The following is a 19,440-nucleotide window of genomic DNA, read 5'->3' on the forward strand; positions in this document are numbered from 1 at the left end:
TAGGTATGGTGAATGTCATACATGTATGGTAATGACGTCCTCCCTTCGACGTATGCACGCACTGAACTGGGCTAAAGTAAGAATGGATGAATATCATTCCCGATGAAGTCAATCCATGCAGTCAAAGGATCAATTTTTCCGGGACATGTCCATGCCTCGCATTACATAGTATTGTATAGCGTGATAATTATAAAGCCTTCGTCTGAGTTAATTCAAGAGGTCGAATGAAACACCCAAATGTATTCCATAGCAGCCCAACGTGCATCCACAATCACATCGTCGGATCGACGTTCATCAGATCATCACTCATGATATGCAGCACCTGGGTAAATGTACGCAGCCTCCTGCCAGAAATGCCATCCATGAGGTTCGCGAAATCAAGCAGCACGCGCCTCGCAGACTCATAGCCGCCTTGGTGCGTCACACCATTCAGACTGAGTGTGCCTCCAAACTTGACGAACTGGTAGATGAGAGAAAACGAGTGTTCGTCCTCGCGGTTCGTCGTCAGCATCGTGGTGCTGCGGTCGGGGTGGTCGAGGAGAGATTGCGTCTGGGAGTGGGACTGCGAGTCGTCTTTGAAGCCGAGGTCGTGGAGTTCGGCCCAGTCGGGCTCGATCTCGACGATCTCGACGGGCGCTGTGCCCTGGCGTGAGGAGCCGCGACCGCCGGGCGCAACCATGAAGAGGTAGAGGCCGAGGATGAGTGCAGAGGAGAAGAGTGCCATGACGGAGTGATTGGTGACGTTATCCGAGACACGGCGCTCTGACATGAGTTTGAAGTTCTGCGCGGCGTGGACGCACGCTCGCCGGGCTGATTGCGTCTGTGCCCAATGGCTGATGTTCTCGAGAGCGTTGGTCGCGGGACCGGCCCCATGGCGGCCTGCCGCGAGTTCAAACATGCGGAAATCTGCTAGTAGCATGACACAGAGGCTGTGCCAGAGAACTGTGCAGTTTGTATCGTCGATTTTTGATAGCGGGCCTGCAGTTCGTGCTCCGGCGAGGAGGGCCGGTACAAGGGTGCGGGCACGAGCGTCGCTGGAGTATACGTGCCAGGGGATGAATGATCCTATGGTCAATGGGTCAGGTTCCATGAGGCGTTGATACGCTTCCAGAACTTGTATCTGGAGAAGTGCGAGGAGCGAAGAGGTGCCTAAATAGCCGAGTTTTGCGCTGGTTTCAAGCTCGGGTTTGTGCAGGTCGGTTATTCGAAACATGGGTGCATTTTGGCTCTTGCCACTGCGGAGAAGTGATTGCCATTGCGTTGCTGATCGGGCTTGGAAGAGTGATTCGTGGCAAGGGGCGATGACGCATACAGACTCAGACCTGATGATGGGGGCTTTCGACAACAGATGGGAATACCAGGAGTCGGCAAGTAGAAGACCTAATATGAGGCGCTTGGCCGACTCAATCCGACACCAAGCTTTCCAACGGTCATCTGACTCGGACATTTCGGAGAGTAGCAAGCCGAGAGACTGTCCATCGTTGGCGGCAAAGAGTCCATTCTGTTGAGCCATGGAAATCAGACTGGCATAGAGCATTTGACATTGGTGAAAGGTATCCTTCTCGCCGGTAATGACTGAGAGGTTGAGAGTGAGTAGTGCTGTACCAAAGACAACGAGTTGCTGTGATGTTGGAGTTGAGCCTCGCGTACATGCCGCTACGTCGCTGGAGACACGTTGAAGAAAACTGGGGAACATTTTACCGACAAACCTCGTCGCTCCAGTTGTTCCGAGTATGCTCAAGCCGATCAAACAGATGGCGAACAGCATAGGTGAAGGAGTGTTCCGCACTGAAAATGTGGCGACGTGAATAAATGGTACGGTCGGGTGGAAGCGACGGAAAAAGAGCCCGAGGGCGATATCAAGAATCTCAGCAGGTGGAAATTCGTCACTGGCGGTGGCGGCTTGTGCTGCTGACAATACTGGGTCAAGCATTGGCTGAATTCGAGGAGAATGAAATACTGAAGGAGCAGGAGTTCGAAACTGGTCTCTAAGACGAATCCTACATTCTGTGTCCAGGCCCCAGTTTGATGTCGTTCTAAAGTCATCGACGCCATTGGGTGACTCTGAAAACAAGTTGTCCATCGGCAAAGAAGCGACATCCTTCCATAAGACCGTCATTATTCGATAGACTCTCCCGGGTCGCGGATTCCAACATCGCTGTACTCTGGAAAATCGTTCTCGTGGGACTTTGGCGATATTCCTCGTCCTGTCGGCAGCCTCATTCGCACGACTGGAGTCTTTTGGGTCCTGAAACTGTGGCTGATGATCTTGAAGGCCATAAGCTTGTAAGAAATCAGGGGACTGGTCGAGATCACCTAGTGAAGGGAAGAGCCACATCTGAAATGGGTCATGAAAGTTGTTATGATCCGTGGCATCAGGCGCTTGAGGGAGCCAATCGATATTGGTATTGTCCATGAATTGGTTGGGTCCCATTTCGGATCTAGGGGTTTGGACAGGATTTCCGGGAGTAGTAACACTGTTATCGAAAGTAGATGCCTCACCCGATATTTGAGATGGAGATGGCTTTTGATGAGAAGGGCCCGAAGGTTTGTTGCTCATAGTATTGAGGGGAGAAGTCACATTCCACGTCGCATTTGAAAGCTGTAAGTTAAGGGCATGATGGGGTTGATTGGTGGCTCCATCTAGGAATGAATGACCCGTAACGTCAAGAGAGGAGGTCCTATTGGGTACATGGGCAGGATCATTTCCAGGAGGAGGCAGATAATTGCTTGGTGATAGGATCTGCATCAAGGGGATACCATTATGAGCACCATTGAAAAGCGCCGAAGGAGAATTGATGTCGGTCTCATTCTGTGGAGGTTGAGGAGCAACACCTTCGGAAATGGTATTTCTGCGAGTCGAGGGATTCGTTGGAGTATTTTTGTCGTTTCTCTGAGCATGGCATTTCATATGGCGGAACAATACATCGCTGGTTCAGTGTGAGAATTGATATAGATATAGACATGAAATGTGTACTATGATGATGCGCGACCTACCTTCGTGAAAAAGCCTTGTCACATATGGTACAAGGATATGGACGTTCGCGAGTATCTAATTAATTTGGTGAGCTAGGATAGACGGCGTGTGGCATTAGCCAGGAAGAGAATGGTTGGCTTACGCGAACGTTCATGACGTTTGAAGTGTTCGGTCTTAGTGAAACGGCGACCACAAACGGTACATTGCCTAAGGACCATGACTGATGCTTAGAGGGCAGTTGGTGGAGGTATAGAGACAGTAGATAGTGTCCCGCAAGGCGTTGTGGAAAAGGGAAATGTGGGAGGTGGAGGGAGGAAGTGGAAATAGAGCAGAAAAAGGATAACGGAGGTCGTGTAAGGATTGAATTCGGTTCGGAGCCACGATGCGTGCCAACCTAATACGGAAAGCAGCAAGCTTGCGTCGGACGCCACGAGGATAGGGGTCTTAGATCCTGTTGTGCCTCGTCAAATTGTAGAAAACGGATGCAAAGGGTCTATACATGGAATATGCAAGGACAGTGGCACGAAAACCGAAGTCGAAGCTTTAGCAGTCGAGGCTCGGAACTCAAGAATAGCCGCGGAGACGAAAAGTCTGGAGAATTGGGGATGGAAAGATACTAATCGCTAACTGACTAGTTAAACCCCCATGACCGCCCCCGGAATTTATGAACCAGCAGGGCAAAGCGCTAGAATAGGTGCTGGTCTGGGCCAAGAAGGATCCAACATGGAGCCTACGTAGTATTCCCTCACAGAAATGGACAGGTCAGACCAGAGATGGATTCGGAAGGCGATTTAGGCACCCCCAGGCCCTGGAGAGATGATAACTAAGTTAGTTACGCTGACTGCCACCCTTGTTCGTATTCGAGCTCAGAAGGCTCGTCCTCCTTGACATAATTTCAATTCATCGATTGTGTGTAGAGCAACAAAGACCTACTCTCCGTTTCTGTGCTTTGCTAGGTTTAAAGCACGTCCCTTTGGCCTCCAGCTCAAGTCCTGTATGCTCCTTTCCCATCACACCCATTCATAAAATACCCCTCAACAACTTACCTTGCTGAATGGTCAATCCTTTTCCTTCCTCCGCAAAAGTGGGGAAGGCTTCGGGCTCAGATCAATGTCCGCCATCAAAATCGTCGGTTGGAGATGGGGCAGCCTTCCCAGCCCCATGTTTGGAACCCTGGATTTCGGTTCAACAACATGGGGCTTTTCCATTTCTTTGAGTCATTCAAACCAGTGATTGAACGAAGCTGTCTCGAAGACTACGATGACGGCGATGTGTCTCGTGCATTTTAACAGCTTCCTAGTAGTTGGAGATAATGGTAGCATTTAACAGTGCCAATATGTATCCCTCGTGAGCATGTACATGCACCAATGTGTGACAAATACCGAGGTATCATGTCTCGCTCTCACAGTACTCAGTATCCGTGGCGGGTTAGTGACACGGATGCTTGCCTCACTCCTCGGCCATCACCTTCTGCACTGCAAGGTTCAATGAGACTCTCCCACAACCTGAGTTTTCCTATGCATACTCGCCAACCAAGTCTTGCTGGTCGCGATTCTGATTTTCTTCCCGTAGAACATGAACAGCAGGAGTGCCAGATCATTGGCGGCGAGAACCCCACAGAAGATACCTGCAATGGTCTTGACGTACCCGAGGGTCAGGACCCACTGAAGGAGATCCTCGCCCATACCAAATGAGATGGCCTGTTTTCCCAGATTCATTGCGATCAGCATCTCTGACAGATTCACCGTGTAACTGTCCACTGCGTAGGCCAGCGTGAAGGTGAAGAAGAAATATGCGCTGAAGTTACACATGGCCACCCCAGCGAAGTAGCCAATCCAATGCAAATTTCTTTCCGCAGTGTAGCCGTATACTATAAGTGATGCGGGCCCAATCAGCATAGCGGGCAGCAGAACACCCAGTCTCATCTCTGCCTCCCGAATGCCGTTATTCTTCTTGGTTAGATATGCTGCTAATCGATCAGACGACGTGGTGAATGGTACAGCCAACGCATATCCAATGATATTTCCAACTGCGATCAGACCCGAATTCGTCTAAACATAGGTTAGCACGACACCAGGTTCAGCCTATCACATATCAATAGCTTACCTGGCTCCAATTATAGGGCGGCGCAACAATCTTGATGGGAAACGTGAAGTTGAATGCTAAGGCTCCCAAGCCAATATAAATACCATAAGTGGCCACCACCCAAAAGACACTCGGGACGAGGAAATAGGAGAACGATCGTATGGCGGTCATGAAGAAGGGCGCTTCACGATCATAGACTCCCCAAGGTTTCAGGGTCGACACAAAGCTCTTCCGAGCGGGTGCGGTTGGCGAAATTTCCGCGGATTCGGTTTCGACGCCCTTTTCTGGCTCTGCATTTGCCGTCACTGCCGCTCCAAGTCTGGCCTTCATCAAGTCCCGCTTGTACCAGGTCTCCTCGACGAAGAGAAACGCAAGAATAAACAGCACGCAAGCAAATGCAAACTCGACGTAGAAGAATAGTCGCCACGAATTACCACCCGAGAGCATATAACCAGCGTATAGGGGCCCAGTGGCTCCAAGGCAGAGACACACGGTGTAGTAGCCGAGACGTTGACCACGTTCGTGAAGAAAGAAAATGTCGTTCACCAACTGGACAGGGAGAGCTTCACAGACTCCGGCGCCGAATTGTGCAATGACCCGGGTGGCCATCAAACTGGCGAATGTGTTGCACTGTGAAGACCCGATCAAGCCTGCCGCAAACTAAAAGAATGATCAGTAAATAACTCCGCAAATCAAACAGCTGCACTAACCAGGATGATTGATCCCAGCATCACCGGCCGCCTTCCAAACTTGAGATAGCATGGTACGAGGACCAAGGAACCTTTACACATTAGTATGAATTGCCCCATTCATTTAGCAGTGTCATCCCAACGTACCAAATCCATATGCTAGGTTAGGATAGCTGACTAGTCCCGATGCCTTTGCAGGCGTGATGCTGAATAGCTCGGAATAGATTCCAATATACACACTCGGCCCCAGGAGAGCAGAATTACCCAAGAACGAGTAAGCCGCACAGATGCAAAGGATCATGGTCTTCTTTTTATTTCCCCATTGAAGAGGATCGTTGGGGTCGTCTGCCGGCACAGGGAATAGTGCTTGTCCATAGCCGGTGTCGTCACCCTCTGAGAAGACAAGTCATCAACCAAAACGTGGAGAAAATTCGACGAGTGAACGCTCGGGCTTACCAAGTGCTTGGAGGTTGACAGTCCCAGGAATGTCTTCTTCATGGGCATGACTAATAGAGCATGTCAGTGACTCTGTTTTGACAAAAGCTGCATTCGGTACGTACCTGTGCTTCAAGTGTGGCGCATGGACGCCATGTTCACCATGGTCAACCATCTTGCGTGAAAGACTCTGTTCTGAAGCTATCTAGCAGTAACAGGCCGATTTCCTCAGTGAGGTCCCAGATGAAAATAACAGAGCAAGCTTGGTGGAAGAAGAAGAAGAAGAAGAAGAAGAAGTCGAAGGTCAATGACCATGTGGCAGGAAGTTCCGGTCGACTGAAAACCCTTATATGCGTGCCAATGAAGAAATGATTAACCACGAAGTACCTTGTACATTCTGCTCTCGATTAGCTATGTCGAGTTAGTCCACTGGTCAATCATTTCACCAGACATGATAGTGTAGTGGGGCGACGACTTCCTGCTGAACCGGGGCTCCAGGTCTTCTCACATGGGGCTCTTTGTGCGCTTCCTCAATGATCGATGGAAACGTGGCGCTAATTAACTACTGCTGTGCTAGCAACCAGTTCGTAAAAGCCACGAAACCCCCTGATCGAAGAGCCTGCATTATTGCTTTGCGTACCCATTGGTTTATCCTGGTAAGTACGAAGTAGGTGGGTTTAACCCGCAGAATCGGCCGGTTAGTGCGCGTAATATGGCTCCATTGCCGATGATCGACACTGGCCACACTGGCGACAATCGAAAGCTATGATTGCTGATCATTTCACTTTGAACGACGTTTGGTCCAACGTGGCATCTAGACAATGAGAACCGGAGACCTGCGCCGAACCAACCCTGCCTTGTCCCAACAAACAGGGCATTTCGAGGTAGATCTAATGACTGATTGGAAGCCATGATCAAGACGAGGTACGGAGCTCCAAAAATTTGAAAAGCAGGATACATTCTGTCCTCCGTACTTTTGAGGAGCTTCTGTACCTAAGTGAGTTAGGCTCCTTCTAGGAAGGCCCCGGATTGAGTTCCAAGCGGCTTAAGGCTCCAAAGCCAAGTCGAAAGGTTGTTGGTCCTCCAGATTTGCTTGATCCTGACTCCAACCAATTACTCAATCACATGTCTCCCTTACGCCCCCAAGCAAAAAAGTATATATGTACCTAGGCACATACCAACATCTAGCCTTCTCAACTATTTTAATCCAAATTGTGCAATCATTATTATATCTCCAGCAAATACCGAATCATCTCCACATCGGATCATATGTGTGACCTCGCAACTGCCGTATATCGGCTGATTTGTATTCCCACGTCCTCATGCACTGGATCCCAGAAGATGTGTTTCAGCTAGCTGGGGGTCATCAAGGCTTTCCGCAATTGACCTCAAAGGTGAATATCCATACGACTTAGATGAAACCTTTCACACGACTCTTTTAGACCAGGACATGAAAGGACTCCCATGAATGACATCTTAAGCATCCTGGAGGTTCTGCCCAGCGAACCACGAAAACAGCGTGTTGATAATACTGATCTTGGAAGAATTCATGTGCTATTCAGGGAATTAAGCTCGTTAGAGCGCGTGGCCAATTTGGCTCCATCTCGCCTATCCATAATTTGGGACAATAATCATGCTGCTCCAGAGCTGAGAGATGTTAGGATCAAAGTCAGGCACCCTATGGAATTCTATATTAAGGTAAAGTGGCGACCGTAATGCCACTGTACCTCGTTCTACTGATTCTCCCTCCCATTTTCATGGTGAATTGCCGGCTTTCACATCCTTCAGAGATACTTGCCAGACCTGCTAGGCATCTCATCATGATTCGTGCCAGAACCTAGGTACCTAGGGAAACGGGAGTACTACCCAGCTTCAAAGTCGACTCACCAAAACAGTTGAATCACGATTGAATTCTGGACGTGTTGTGTCAGTCATTCTCCCATAGCTTCTGGTCATGATCTATCTTCGTGGGGAACTTGTCTCACCTTTCCACGCCTCCTCCGCTTTAGCCTCAGCATCCCAACCCCAGATGAACTGCTGAACCGTGGGATCCCCCCATTTATCATCGTTATCACCACCCTCAGAAAGCAGTCGAAACTTCTGATCTCGAGCCTCCTGTTCAGCTCCGTCGGGCAAATGTAGTGCGGTTCTCGTGGTCAAGCACGACTGTTGGATATATTCAGCACGAGCTTTTTGTGCCTTCTCGTAGGCTTGCAAAGCTAATGGCACTTCTTCCCTTGAGGAAAGTGATGACAGGAGCGTCCCGAGAGAAGCTGCGTCTTCGACTGCTTGTGCGGCGCCTTGTGCTACGTACGGTCTGCTAACAGTGAGTCTTTCGCTCTACAGCTCAACCACATCAAGGGAAGAACTTACAGCATGGGATGGCATGCATCTCCCAGTAATGCACAGCTGCCCTGTACCCATCGTGCCAGTGGGGCATGCATACACAATTTCCACTCCAGGACTTCTCCCTCAGGGACGAGGTCCAGGAGTTTGATCAGATTCGGATCCCACCCTTCATACTCAGCCAGAAGGTTCTTCTTCGACGAGATCGACGTCCAGCTCTCATCAACCCTACCGCGATCCGGGTGTGACAGCGCCATGTTATATATCTCGTGGTTACGAACAGGGTAAGCGATTAGATGCCGACCGGGACCGACCCACCGTATTGCTTTCTTCTCCTCGATGAAAGGCAAAAGATCGGGGAAATTGCTGAGAATCTCCTTGGTGAGCACCACTCGAAACACCGCGTCTCCAGTTGGAACAGCGACGTCCTTTTCGTCACCCAGCACTTTAGCACGGATCATGGATTTGATGCCATCGGCTCCCAGCACCACATCGCCGTACACCGTGGTTCCATCGTTCAACAAAACCGCCGCAGGACTGAATTGCACATTATCCACCCTTGTGTTAACCTGTAGCTTGACATTGGGCAGTGACAGGGCCTTCTCCAGCAGGGCCATCTGCAGATCCGCACGGTGCACGACAAATTGCTCGCCGTGTTCCTGGTTGATGGGTACACTTCCCAGCAAGCCTCCTGACTGCCAGCGCAGGATATGGATCGCCTTCAACTGCACGCCACTCTGTCGTACCTTACTGCCGACTCCCCAGCGGTCTAGGAGTCGGCACATGTTCGGTGCCACTTGGATACCGGCACCTACTTCGGCGATCTCGGGCGCAAACTCAATGATGTGTACATCGTGACCTCTTTTGCCTAGTGCGAGTGCTGCCGCGAGCCCTCCGATGCCAGCGCTGTGAAGGAGCAGTTAGTATTTGCCCTTCACATCAGCAAGCCCACCGAAGGTCACTCACCCAACTATAATTACTTTCAAAGGGACCTTGGCTCGAGCATATTGCCTCTCTCTATCAGCCTGTGAGGGGTTGGTCATGGCGAAGGAGTGGAGATGCAAGAAAGAGCCTTCTTCAATCGTCAACGCTTAAAACTCCTTTGCGCTTCCAGCCTCGTGGTTCTTGAATTGATATTCGGAAGTTATTGGAATCGACCTCACCGTGAAACCAAAGTGGCTTTTCAAGCCCGAATGCAATAAAAAAAATTTCCTATATATACCACTGAGTCAGATATCGAAGATACCAGAAATCAAGACAGGCCAATATTTACTTCTTAGCCCAGCCAAATACAGATGCAGCTCTCGAAATATAGTCCGATATATCAAAGGGGGGAAACCCCTTCAACACCACATAACCACGACATGGCTTTGTACATACCTCCCATCCACCCAGGGAAAAAGAGCAGTGCCACCACTCCCGCTCTCAGTAGTACAATACGCCGGACAAGACACTCCAAGAGGCTATCCAAAGCCTAGCAACGGCAAGGCTCCAAGGGCGAAGGGGGTGGGTTTCCGAGGCTCGTCCAATAATAATCGAATCACAATTCCCCGGGATATGAGGCGGCGTGGGGCTCGCTTCGCCCGTTGGGTTATTCTGAGGAGATGCTGGGGCCGGCAGATGGAAAAATCCCCATGGCAGGCAGGTGGTTTGTTTGACCCCACGATGTATGTGATCTCGTCCTACTCAGCTCAGGTTATTGGCTCGGAGTAGTCGAGTCGGTAGACAGTAGTGTGTCGTACACAGACATGTGATCTCGATCATTCGAAAGGACCGAGAACGTCCGAAGGCATGGGCGTGCTTGGTCTCGCATGTGGTGGACCGTGGTGCTGATCTCCTGGATCTTGTGCTGTGAAATAAATACCTATGTAACAGAGACTCCGCGTGTGAGACTAAGCAAGGTACTGGCCCTCGTTGCCTAGTCAGTATGTAAATTGGATTCTGCCACATAGTCGTGAGGTCGACTAAGGTACGCAGGAGTATCAAGCGTGACTTTGAATCTGTACCTAACCTAAATCAAGTATCAAAGTTGAGTACGTAGTCGGGAACCATTGGACGAGAGAAAGACAGCACGAGTGATTCTCGGATAAGAAGAGCTGGAACTGCTCTTTGTTTGAAGCGTTAGGAGTCAGGCACAGACTTGATTAGGCACGCGCATTATGCACTGTATTCCACAACACTCAGGGTCAGAAGCAGAGCGTTGGTATGTAGTTGGGAGCGGGAACCATTACAAATGTGGCTATGCGAGAAGAACAAGAGTATTATACAACTGTGCAAAAACGGTATACTTAGAATAAAAGTCGATAAAAATGTAAGGTATTCCTCAGCACAATAAAGGAGACTCTGGAGCGAAAGCCATATCGTCGTCGATCTCTTTTTCGGTCTCCTTCCTCCTGCCTCCGAAAAAGTAGAAGAGAAGAAAGGGAAAGGCGGCGAGTCCAGATGCCGAGTGAAGGATGAATGTCTAGCAATGTGTCCAACGCTATTGCAGACCCGGTCGTTGTGACATTCCATCCAGTCAACCAACTCTGCTCCACAATTCCTCGTGCTGAATGTCCATCGCTACCAGATAGACCATCAAAACGGACCATCATCCGAGTGGTCCTTCCATGATCACTCGGAGAACGGGCTGAATACAGACCGCAATCTGAAGGGCGATAATTAGGGTAATAAGAAGAAAAATGAACAATAAGGAGAGCAAGCCCTGAGAAAACCCATATCAAACCCCGCTGGATCCCATATTTCCAAATGCCACCTGGTACGATCGATTGCTTCTCACTGTGAACCCTCTCTTGAAGAAAGTCGCTAATCTTCTGTTCTCATGTCGTGATATCTTCCCGCTATGCAAACATTCGCCAGGTCCATTTCCCAGATGCAAAGCAATAAAAAAAGACGAGTGACCCAAAACATTGACTGTATATGCCTTTGCCTTGTATCTGTTCTGTTATCCAGAGGCGTGGGAAGAACGTTGAAAGAATTCCACAGGTTGACCAACTTCAGTCAACAGTAATATCTCCACGATGATTAATTATCCGGCTTTCTCTCTCTCTCACCAAAACAATTTCACTGAAACTGCTGGTTCCACTGTGCAGCACCCTGATTAGGGTTTTGAGGACCGGGCCAGCCTTGTCCATGTTGTTGAGGGTTGGGTTGCATGAATTGGTTTTGGGCACCCATTGCATAAAGATTGTGTTGTCCCATTGCCATATTTCCATACGCAGCAGCATTCATGGCTTGTAAGCCTGCTCCAGGTCCGTACAGTTGTTGACCACCCATACTGCCAGAGCTTCCTTGATGGTGAAGCATAGGCATCTGTGGCGGTTGCATCTGTTGTGGATGAGGTGAGGGACTTGCATGAGAACCGCCAGGGATAGGAGACGGAATCTGACCATGTGCCAAATTAGGCGAGAATTGAGGTGTACTCATGCGATGAAGAGCAGGCGATTGATGCGGTTGTGGTGGTGGAGCACCCCAACTTTGCTGTTGAGTTTGCTGCTGTGGATTCATAGCATGTGGGGAGTAACTACCACCCGCAGCTCCATAAGGAAGTTGTGGCTGTTGGGTGGCAGACTGTGATATTGAGAGGTTTGAAGATGACCTCTGGAATTGGGCGTGTTGTGGTGTGAACTGCGAGTGCTCGCGCGAGAAGGTTTGTGGCAAGCTGGGTTGACGTACAGGTGATTGGATTGGGGGTTGCTGATGGGGAAATGATGGTGGATTCATCGCTGATTGAGATGGTTGTGCTTGTTGTGAAACGACAGTTCCCTGAGCGCCTTGCAAATCGGCGGTGTTGAAACGTGGTGATGAAAAAGCATGGCTTGTAGTAGCAACTTCGGCCTCGATTTGTGGAGGGGTTGAAATCGGCTGTTCGTGTGGCCTACGCCAATATTCCTCGACCAGAGACCGTCGATATCGATTCTGTTGATTAATGCTTCTGCTGAACTCGGCGGCATGGCCGGCCTGGCTTGCCAATTCAGCATCAGTACTTGAACGTGTCAGGTCTTGGTATGGTGGACCAGTTATGTCCTGTCTTGGTCGAACTATGTCCTTATACCTCGAGTCGTAGGCCGGATCGAACGGAGTCAGCTGAGCCATCGTCGAGGCAATGCCAGATTGCAAAGCTGGTGGTTGTACTGCTCCATATCCAGGGCCATTGGAGTAGACGATATCGCCATATGCCGCAGCCGCCGTCGCTCTAGAACTCAACTGGTCCTGCGCTGCCGCTTCCCTAGCTCGTGCAGCTCCCGGTCGCTTCTCACCAGCGGCATCTTGTTCTGTGAAGCCTTGCTTGATGGCCTTTGCTTCCCAGTAGTCGTCACGAACACGACGGCCGTCCTTGATAACTCGACTACCAAATTGACGAAACATCGATCGAGCGGTGACAACTGCTATTTGTCGCGATCGATATGAATAAGGCAGAATTTCATGGGCGACCAATTCTTCCTTCTCCTTGACACTTGCAATGATCTTGAAGAGAGATCGATTCTTGTTGAATAACAGGTAGGAATCGCGATACTGGAGTTGACGCGCACATTCTGTGGCTAACATGAACAGTTTCTCACCTCTTCCTGGAAGGGTAAATGTTCGGATCTTGTACTCTCGGCCACCTTGGAGATATCCGAGTTGATCGACCTTTTTCTCGCCCGCGTCGTCGTATTCGCGCGCGACATATTCGTCTCCTTCAGCTCCTAGTGTGTCGCTCGTATGGTCGCGGACCGTAGGAAGCGCTTTTATGGTAGATTTGGGAATGGTTCTGGGCGGAGAACTCTGCACGGGAGTTACTGCGGGTTGTTGAAGGCCGGTTTGGGTTTTGGGAGTTTGTGTAAGCCCTGGTGAGGTTTGGCTTGATGGTGTTGGCAAAGAGTCGACATTGGAGGTAAAATCCGCAGAGGTCCGCGGGGTTTTGGAAGGTCTTCCACGTTTGCGTGGACCTGTTGATCATAATCAGCAAAGAGCAAACTTTGAGACAATACAAGATCTAGAGCGCCTTACCATCTTCATCGACTTGTTGGTAGTCACCATACTGTTCAGGAGATCGGCTGCGCTTGAGACCTCGAGGCCCGCTCTCACTTGATGGTTGTCTTACACCTCCTACCGCACACACTTTGTCAGCATCAGAACGCGACGAGAAGTCGAGTGAGGAGAGGATGATGATACAAGGCAATGCGCTCCAGAGCGGAGAGAAACAAATCAGGTTGAAGCAATGGACAGGACCGGTCGGACGACCAGGCTTGCGATCCAATGGAGAGAGAGCGTACCACTAGCGTTCAAAGCTGCAGGATTAATGGTACCTGAACCATCATTCATATTGCCAACACCATTCAAAGCATTTGTCGGCTGGCGCGAGGGGGGGTATATGGACATCTCAAGACGTCAAGACTGATGGAAACAAGTCTGATGGTGGTGGTGCGGGTAGTAGTGGTGATGGTGGAGGTATTGATGCGCAGGCGTTCGCATCAGTAAGCCCGGCCGCCGCGAGCTGCCGGGATCTAGGCAGCACAAAAGGTCGTTGGGTAACCCAACGATCGGGGAGGGTGCCTGCGTCTGATGGTATCTTCGCGGTCTACGAGGTGAAACGAAGGATATTGAGGTACGACGACGACGACAACGACAACGACGACGACGATGGGAGAGGCGTGGAGCACAGCAAGCGTGTAGGCATGCAGCAGTAGCGAGGATGACGCTGGAGGTGATGGACCAGTGGTGGTGGCGGACGGGAAGGTTGGTGGAGGAGACAGGCTGAAAAGAAAGCTGCTGGGGTGGGTAAGGAAGCCGTCGGTTGGTATTGCTGGTGCAGCGGAAGCAGGAAATAATGGATGATGAATGGGTGATGGGTTTTGCTTGATGGATGAGAGGGGAGTGCGTGGAGGGCTGGGTTGGGTTTAGGCGTGAGGTGAGGTGAGGTGCAGTGCGCAAGGTAGGTAGAGTGCGCAGTGTGTATTCGTAGAGGCAAAAAGGTGAGTGGTGTCGACTGCAGCTGGAGCTTTGAACGGGGAGCTGACCCTGGAAAATCGCTGGGAGCTGGCCAGTGACCACGGGAGAAAGGACCCAAGGGAGCAGGGCAGGACCCAGGTATCCGTAGTGGGAGTCTCTTCCCTAGGTAACTTAGGGTGCAGGCGGGGGTTGGGGGGCGGCGGCGGACAATAATAATAATAACAATAATGCGCGCACTGAGCTGCAGGCTCCGTACGAATCCGCGGTGCGGTATTATTATGGTCGCGTACGGGGTATCAGTCAGACACAGGGCCAGTGACAGCCGGAGGCCAAACCAATTTAACAATAACCAAACAGAAAAGAAAGCGGGACATGAAAAATAGCAGTGGTTGCTGTCTCAGTCGTCTTGGTCTCTTTTCTGCAAAATCCGAGTCGAAGTTCAAGTTGCAGTCCAATTCGAGGAAAGGCTTTGTCTCGTTTTACGTGGGTTGCAGGCTGCAGCAGGATACGCCGTCGAAAAAAAAGATGGATTTTGTGGCTTTTGGTGGGTTCGCAGACAAAGGTAAAATGACGAGTTTGCCGAGGAGAGCTTGCGGGCGTCGCGGCAGCCGATGCGACTAAGGCCAAATCAAAGTATTTTAGTTGGTGGTGGCGATTCTGCCTCTACTGGGGTCCAGGTGTTGCTTTGGGACTCAAATGCAAGCTGCTGGACGGTCCGAGTAGTACAGTGTGTGGAAAGGGAGTTTTGGACGGGGATTGACAATCGGAATTCCAGGCAGTAATTTGGAAAGTCGAATGTTGATGAACACCTATACCGAAATATTGGAATGATGGGCGTGGGTGGTGACGATTCGACCAGAGTGGGTGATATGGGGGAAGATGACCAGATCGAGTCGAGTCTCGGTGGCAGTGGTCCTCGATTAGCCTGCCAAATGCCAGTGCCAGTCTCCAGTCTCCAGTATGCTTTTAGGCTTGACTGTTTTGGTCGCGGGTGCCCGTTCAGCACAATAATCAATCACCAAGTGAAGAGATATTCGGGGTGTTCTTTGTAAAAGTCTGGAGTACGAATAGGTGCAGATGCAGGGGCTTAGGCATCGAAGTAGAGCTTATCGGCTCCTTCCGGGACAAGACGATCCAGGTGCTTGGGAGCTCGAGGCCTGGGAGAAATAGGTACAGTAGTAGTAGCCTCGCAGAAGGTTGACGCGTTCCGAGTCGTTCGAGCACTCACAGAGCCTGAGGTCGACATCAATTCATTCTGTTTCTATTTGCGTGGAACGGGGCAACAGCGTCTCATCGATTGATAATGCTCGTGGGCGTGGGCATGGGCATGGGCATGGGCAAGGGCGTGGACCTCGCGATCCCTTCTCTGTCGAATCGGTCAACTCGGGAGCCAGTGGACTCTGAACAGGCTTGATATGCCAGTCAGGCCGAGACTAGTGCCGTATCTTGCAGCAAGATACGGTTTGCGGCACATGAGCAGCTGCATCAGAGAGACATGACCAACTGGCAGGGGTCAGGGTGCTTGAGTCAAGTGGAAACTCAGGCCTCTCGGCCACTCCATGCTAAGATGACCTTGTCCTACGCCTACGGATATTTGTGGAGAAATGCTACTTTGAAGGCCTCGGAGGGAGAAGCAGGTTGAGAAAGGTGAGATGTGAGGTGAACTTGATTACCAGGGAAGGGATGTTAACATCATCAACGGTTGCCAAACACATCAGGGAACCTCTTCACCAAGGCGAGGCGGCGCATAAGCAGGGACAGACTTAATCCGGGCGGTAGCCGGACTTTGTAGGGTCAGGAGTTAGGGCCTAATAGGAACACTGATAGCTGCCTTCAGGCTTCGGCTTGGACCTGCTCGTAACCTGGGAGGTTCAGCTACAATATTGTAACGTAATATGGAATATCTTTGGTCCGATGCGGAAAAGTATTTCACACCAAAGCCATCAACCCGAATTTGACGCCCAGCAGCCTCACGAAGCACTTGAATCGTTTTCATCCTCTCCCAAAAGTGGATGTTGCTCCTGCCGTCATGATTCAACAACTTCGCCCGTAGGCCGTATCGCAGTGTATACCTACCTAGGTCGTTCAAGCTCGCAAGGGCGAATACTCCCAAGGAGTCCAGGACTAGTTCATTGGCACGCCACACGACAGAGAAAGAACACCCCACTGGCAACAAATCAGCATCATGGATTCCCTTCATTGCCCATCTTCAAACGCGCCTTGTTCGCCGTCCGTCATGAACCCACCGACGCGACGAACACTGTATCCGCAAACTATCTTTGAATTTCAAACCTGAATGTGCTGAAAACCGATCGTCCACTCAGCTCGCATGCCTCTTCCATTCCAGAGGTCATCTGCTCGTCCACCACTAGCAGCTGTCCTGGGGTACGCCACCAGAATCTTCCTGTTTCTTAGCGGAAATGGGTATCCATGGTTTATCCGCTTTTGTCATCTGCAACAAACGTCTTCGTACTAAACTCGTTGGACCTTTGGAGCACAGCACAAAGAACCCCCCCAGTCATCAAGGTTCCAAAGCATGCAAGGATTGGTTGCCTAACCGAATCTGTCGCTACCTTCTTCAAATAGTATCGACCCCTCAGTCCGAATACTCGTACTGTCATTGCCCAAATCAATAGAGAGGCTCAGCCGACAAACCGAGAGACATTCATCATCAGAAAAGACGAGACCACTTTCGCTACACCCAGCCTGGCGCGTCAGTTGAACGAGAAAGCATCTGTCAGCTGATACAATTGGCCTCTGCCCTTCAGTCATCCACCCACACCTCCCATTCTATCCTCTACCCATTCAGGAATTGTCACCACTACCAGTCGCTGTTGACGTTGCTCACCCGTCACCCGCACTTTCTTGTTTCCCTATACCCTTCATTCTTGATTGTGACTGGTCTGTTCTTGATGCCTGTGTTCATCAATTGCGCCTCTCCTCCCGACCCTTCAACACATCGGGCTGCCCGGCGCAAGGCCTGCTCATGCCTTGCTCCAGATTCAACTCTGACACAAATCCTTGCACATGGTCCAAATGACTTTTCGCCCTAACAGATCTAGCCGAGGAGTTCGCCCGCTAAGAACGATTCTATCCACGAAATATCCTCGTTTGATGCGTCGAAAGATGCCGGCTGAGCCGTCCCTAGGTAACGAATCAAATCACCGGATGGTTTCCCTTGGAAGGCTGTAGACCCCGCGACTGTCAATAACGACAGAGCGAATTCACTTCAAGCCGAGCTGAAAGATGACAAAAAGACTTTTGTGCCTCTGGCTTGGCCCAAGCGTCTAGTCATGTTCGTGGAGATAGTGCTCACAAGTCTCAAGAATGGCAGGCCAGTGCGCGCTCAGCATTCGTATCCTTAGCTCGAATACCCAGTTCGTGGCTTGCCGCTTGACGCCCCGCTGGAGTCTTCAATCGTCACCTACGAAGACACATTCTGCTTTGAACTTTCCCAAAGCAACGCACTTAACATGCATTCGAGCTCTAGTACACTTTTCACAGTAAGTGGACCTAGGGAGATCGCCTTCCACGTTGTGCCATAGGCTGATTCATCACCAGGGATCACTTCCTTTGTCTAAAGAAACTTTCAACCAATAACTCGAAAAGTATGATTACGGTATATACGAGGTAATCGAGATCGACTTACTCCGTACCCTACGATAGAACTTGTCAAACTCTAGCCTAGGTTGTGACGGTGGCATGGGATATCGCCATGCAACAACCGGGATCACCCATCATCCATCAAGACGTCATGAGTCAACTCGCTGCAACTCTTGATTCCAAGGAGACAAAGAACAGTAGTATATGCCTGAAACTCCAGGAATCCATCAGGAATGTTTGCGCTCGAGTCTAGGCAGTGAGTCGGTGACTCGTGGATGCCGGTCGAACAATAGTCTCGCTTATTTCATGCACCAAAGAGGAATCGGGCAAACAAGCGCTCTTGGTCGATTGGTCCTCATGGTTTTAGTCCCGTGGATAGTCCCAAGTCATCAGAGTTCCATGACGAGAACCAGCAGGAATTCGTCTCCGATGCGACTTGGTCATGGCCACCTCGTCCTCCAAAAATGATCCCCGCCTTCGACTTGGAGAACATGTCTATCGGCGACCACTACCGAAATGCTCAAATTTCTCACTATTTGAGGTCTTCTGTGCCATGGCCAGGCCGGCTGGTCACAGGAGATCGCTCGATAAGAGGTATTATTGAGCTCAAGAGACCAAGACTCCGATCTTTATCCAGGACCGAGATTCGAAGGAAGCTGACCATCAGACTCCTTCAACTAAAGTAAATGCACAACCGAACGGAGCGTCTGCAGCGTGGAACACTGACCAATTGGTTAATCGCCAACACCAGTGTGCCCTCCATCAAGTAGCAGTTGGGACTTGGAATGCAGTATTTTCGGGCCGCTCCTGCCCTCACTCTCGGGTGTCTTTTGATGGTGGGCAGACTTGGTAATGGTGTGGTTGCGCCATAGAAGGAACTATTCCATGCTCCTGCTGATATTGGCATTGATTCCTTCACCCATTTGCAGATGGTTCAATCAAACGCCCTGCAATGAGCAGTCGGATTTAGGACGAAGTATTCTTCCGCTATTTTTCGAGAGTGTTGACAGGACCAGAAAGCCTGAGGATCTATGTAATCTGCGTGAACGAAGGTATGAGAGTTGTTCGATAAGACACCATTCAGGGCAAATCAACAGTAAAGGGATTGTCGGTTGATCGCCCCCAAGGCTGTCAGCAAATCCTCCAAGACAATCAACGCGGACCAAGCCAATAGCCAGCCAAATCCCTATGAAGAGCTGTGGATTAGGCATGGACGGACAGGTTCCAGGATCTGGGCTTCTATGGACACCCGGGGGGGACCCAATTTCCAACCTCTTAGCCTCGGCCCCAGGCACTTGCATGCCAGGCGTCTGGCATCTTTCGCTGTGCTACCTCGGGCGGACGATGCGAGCCGCGCTCGCAGCAACTTAG

At 50.5% G+C, this 19,440-nt stretch overlaps 4 protein-coding genes across 4 annotated transcripts; all 4 read right to left on the reverse strand.

The window, feature by feature from the left end:
- Positions 1-271: 271 nt before the first annotated feature.
- LTR84_001913 (uncharacterized protein) lies at positions 272-2,911 on the reverse strand (the record flags this gene model as incomplete). Its single annotated transcript, XM_064845531.1, has 1 exon — positions 272-2,911. The coding sequence occupies one exon, from the start codon at positions 2,909-2,911 to the stop codon at positions 272-274; it is 2,640 nt and encodes an 879-aa protein (XP_064707076.1).
- Positions 2,912-4,461: 1,550 nt separating this feature from the next.
- Positions 4,462-6,361, reverse strand: LTR84_001914 (uncharacterized protein; the record flags this gene model as incomplete). The annotated part of the gene is made up of 6 exons (XM_064845532.1): positions 4,462-5,028; positions 5,084-5,722; positions 5,830-5,843; positions 5,899-6,144; positions 6,208-6,257; positions 6,312-6,361. The coding sequence occupies 6 exons, from the start codon at positions 6,359-6,361 to the stop codon at positions 4,462-4,464; spliced, it is 1,566 nt and encodes a 521-aa protein (XP_064707077.1).
- A 2,194-nt stretch (positions 6,362-8,555) lies between these two features.
- On the reverse strand, positions 8,556-9,575 carry LTR84_001915 (uncharacterized protein; the record flags this gene model as incomplete). The annotated part of the gene is made up of 2 exons (XM_064845533.1): positions 8,556-9,438; positions 9,499-9,575. 2 exons carry the CDS (start codon positions 9,573-9,575, stop codon positions 8,556-8,558), a joined length of 960 nt encoding a protein of 319 aa, XP_064707078.1.
- Positions 9,576-11,595: 2,020 nt separating this feature from the next.
- Positions 11,596-13,839, reverse strand: LTR84_001916 (uncharacterized protein; the record flags this gene model as incomplete). The annotated part of the gene is made up of 3 exons (XM_064845534.1): positions 11,596-13,463; positions 13,525-13,623; positions 13,791-13,839. 3 exons carry the CDS (start codon positions 13,837-13,839, stop codon positions 11,596-11,598), a joined length of 2,016 nt encoding a protein of 671 aa, XP_064707079.1.
- Positions 13,840-19,440: the final 5,601 nt, after the last annotated feature.

This window comes from Exophiala bonariae (assembly GCF_035927105.1).
Source record: "Exophiala bonariae strain CCFEE 5792 chromosome Unknown scaffold_11, whole genome shotgun sequence".
Taxonomy (NCBI): domain Eukaryota; kingdom Fungi; phylum Ascomycota; class Eurotiomycetes; order Chaetothyriales; family Herpotrichiellaceae; genus Exophiala; species Exophiala bonariae.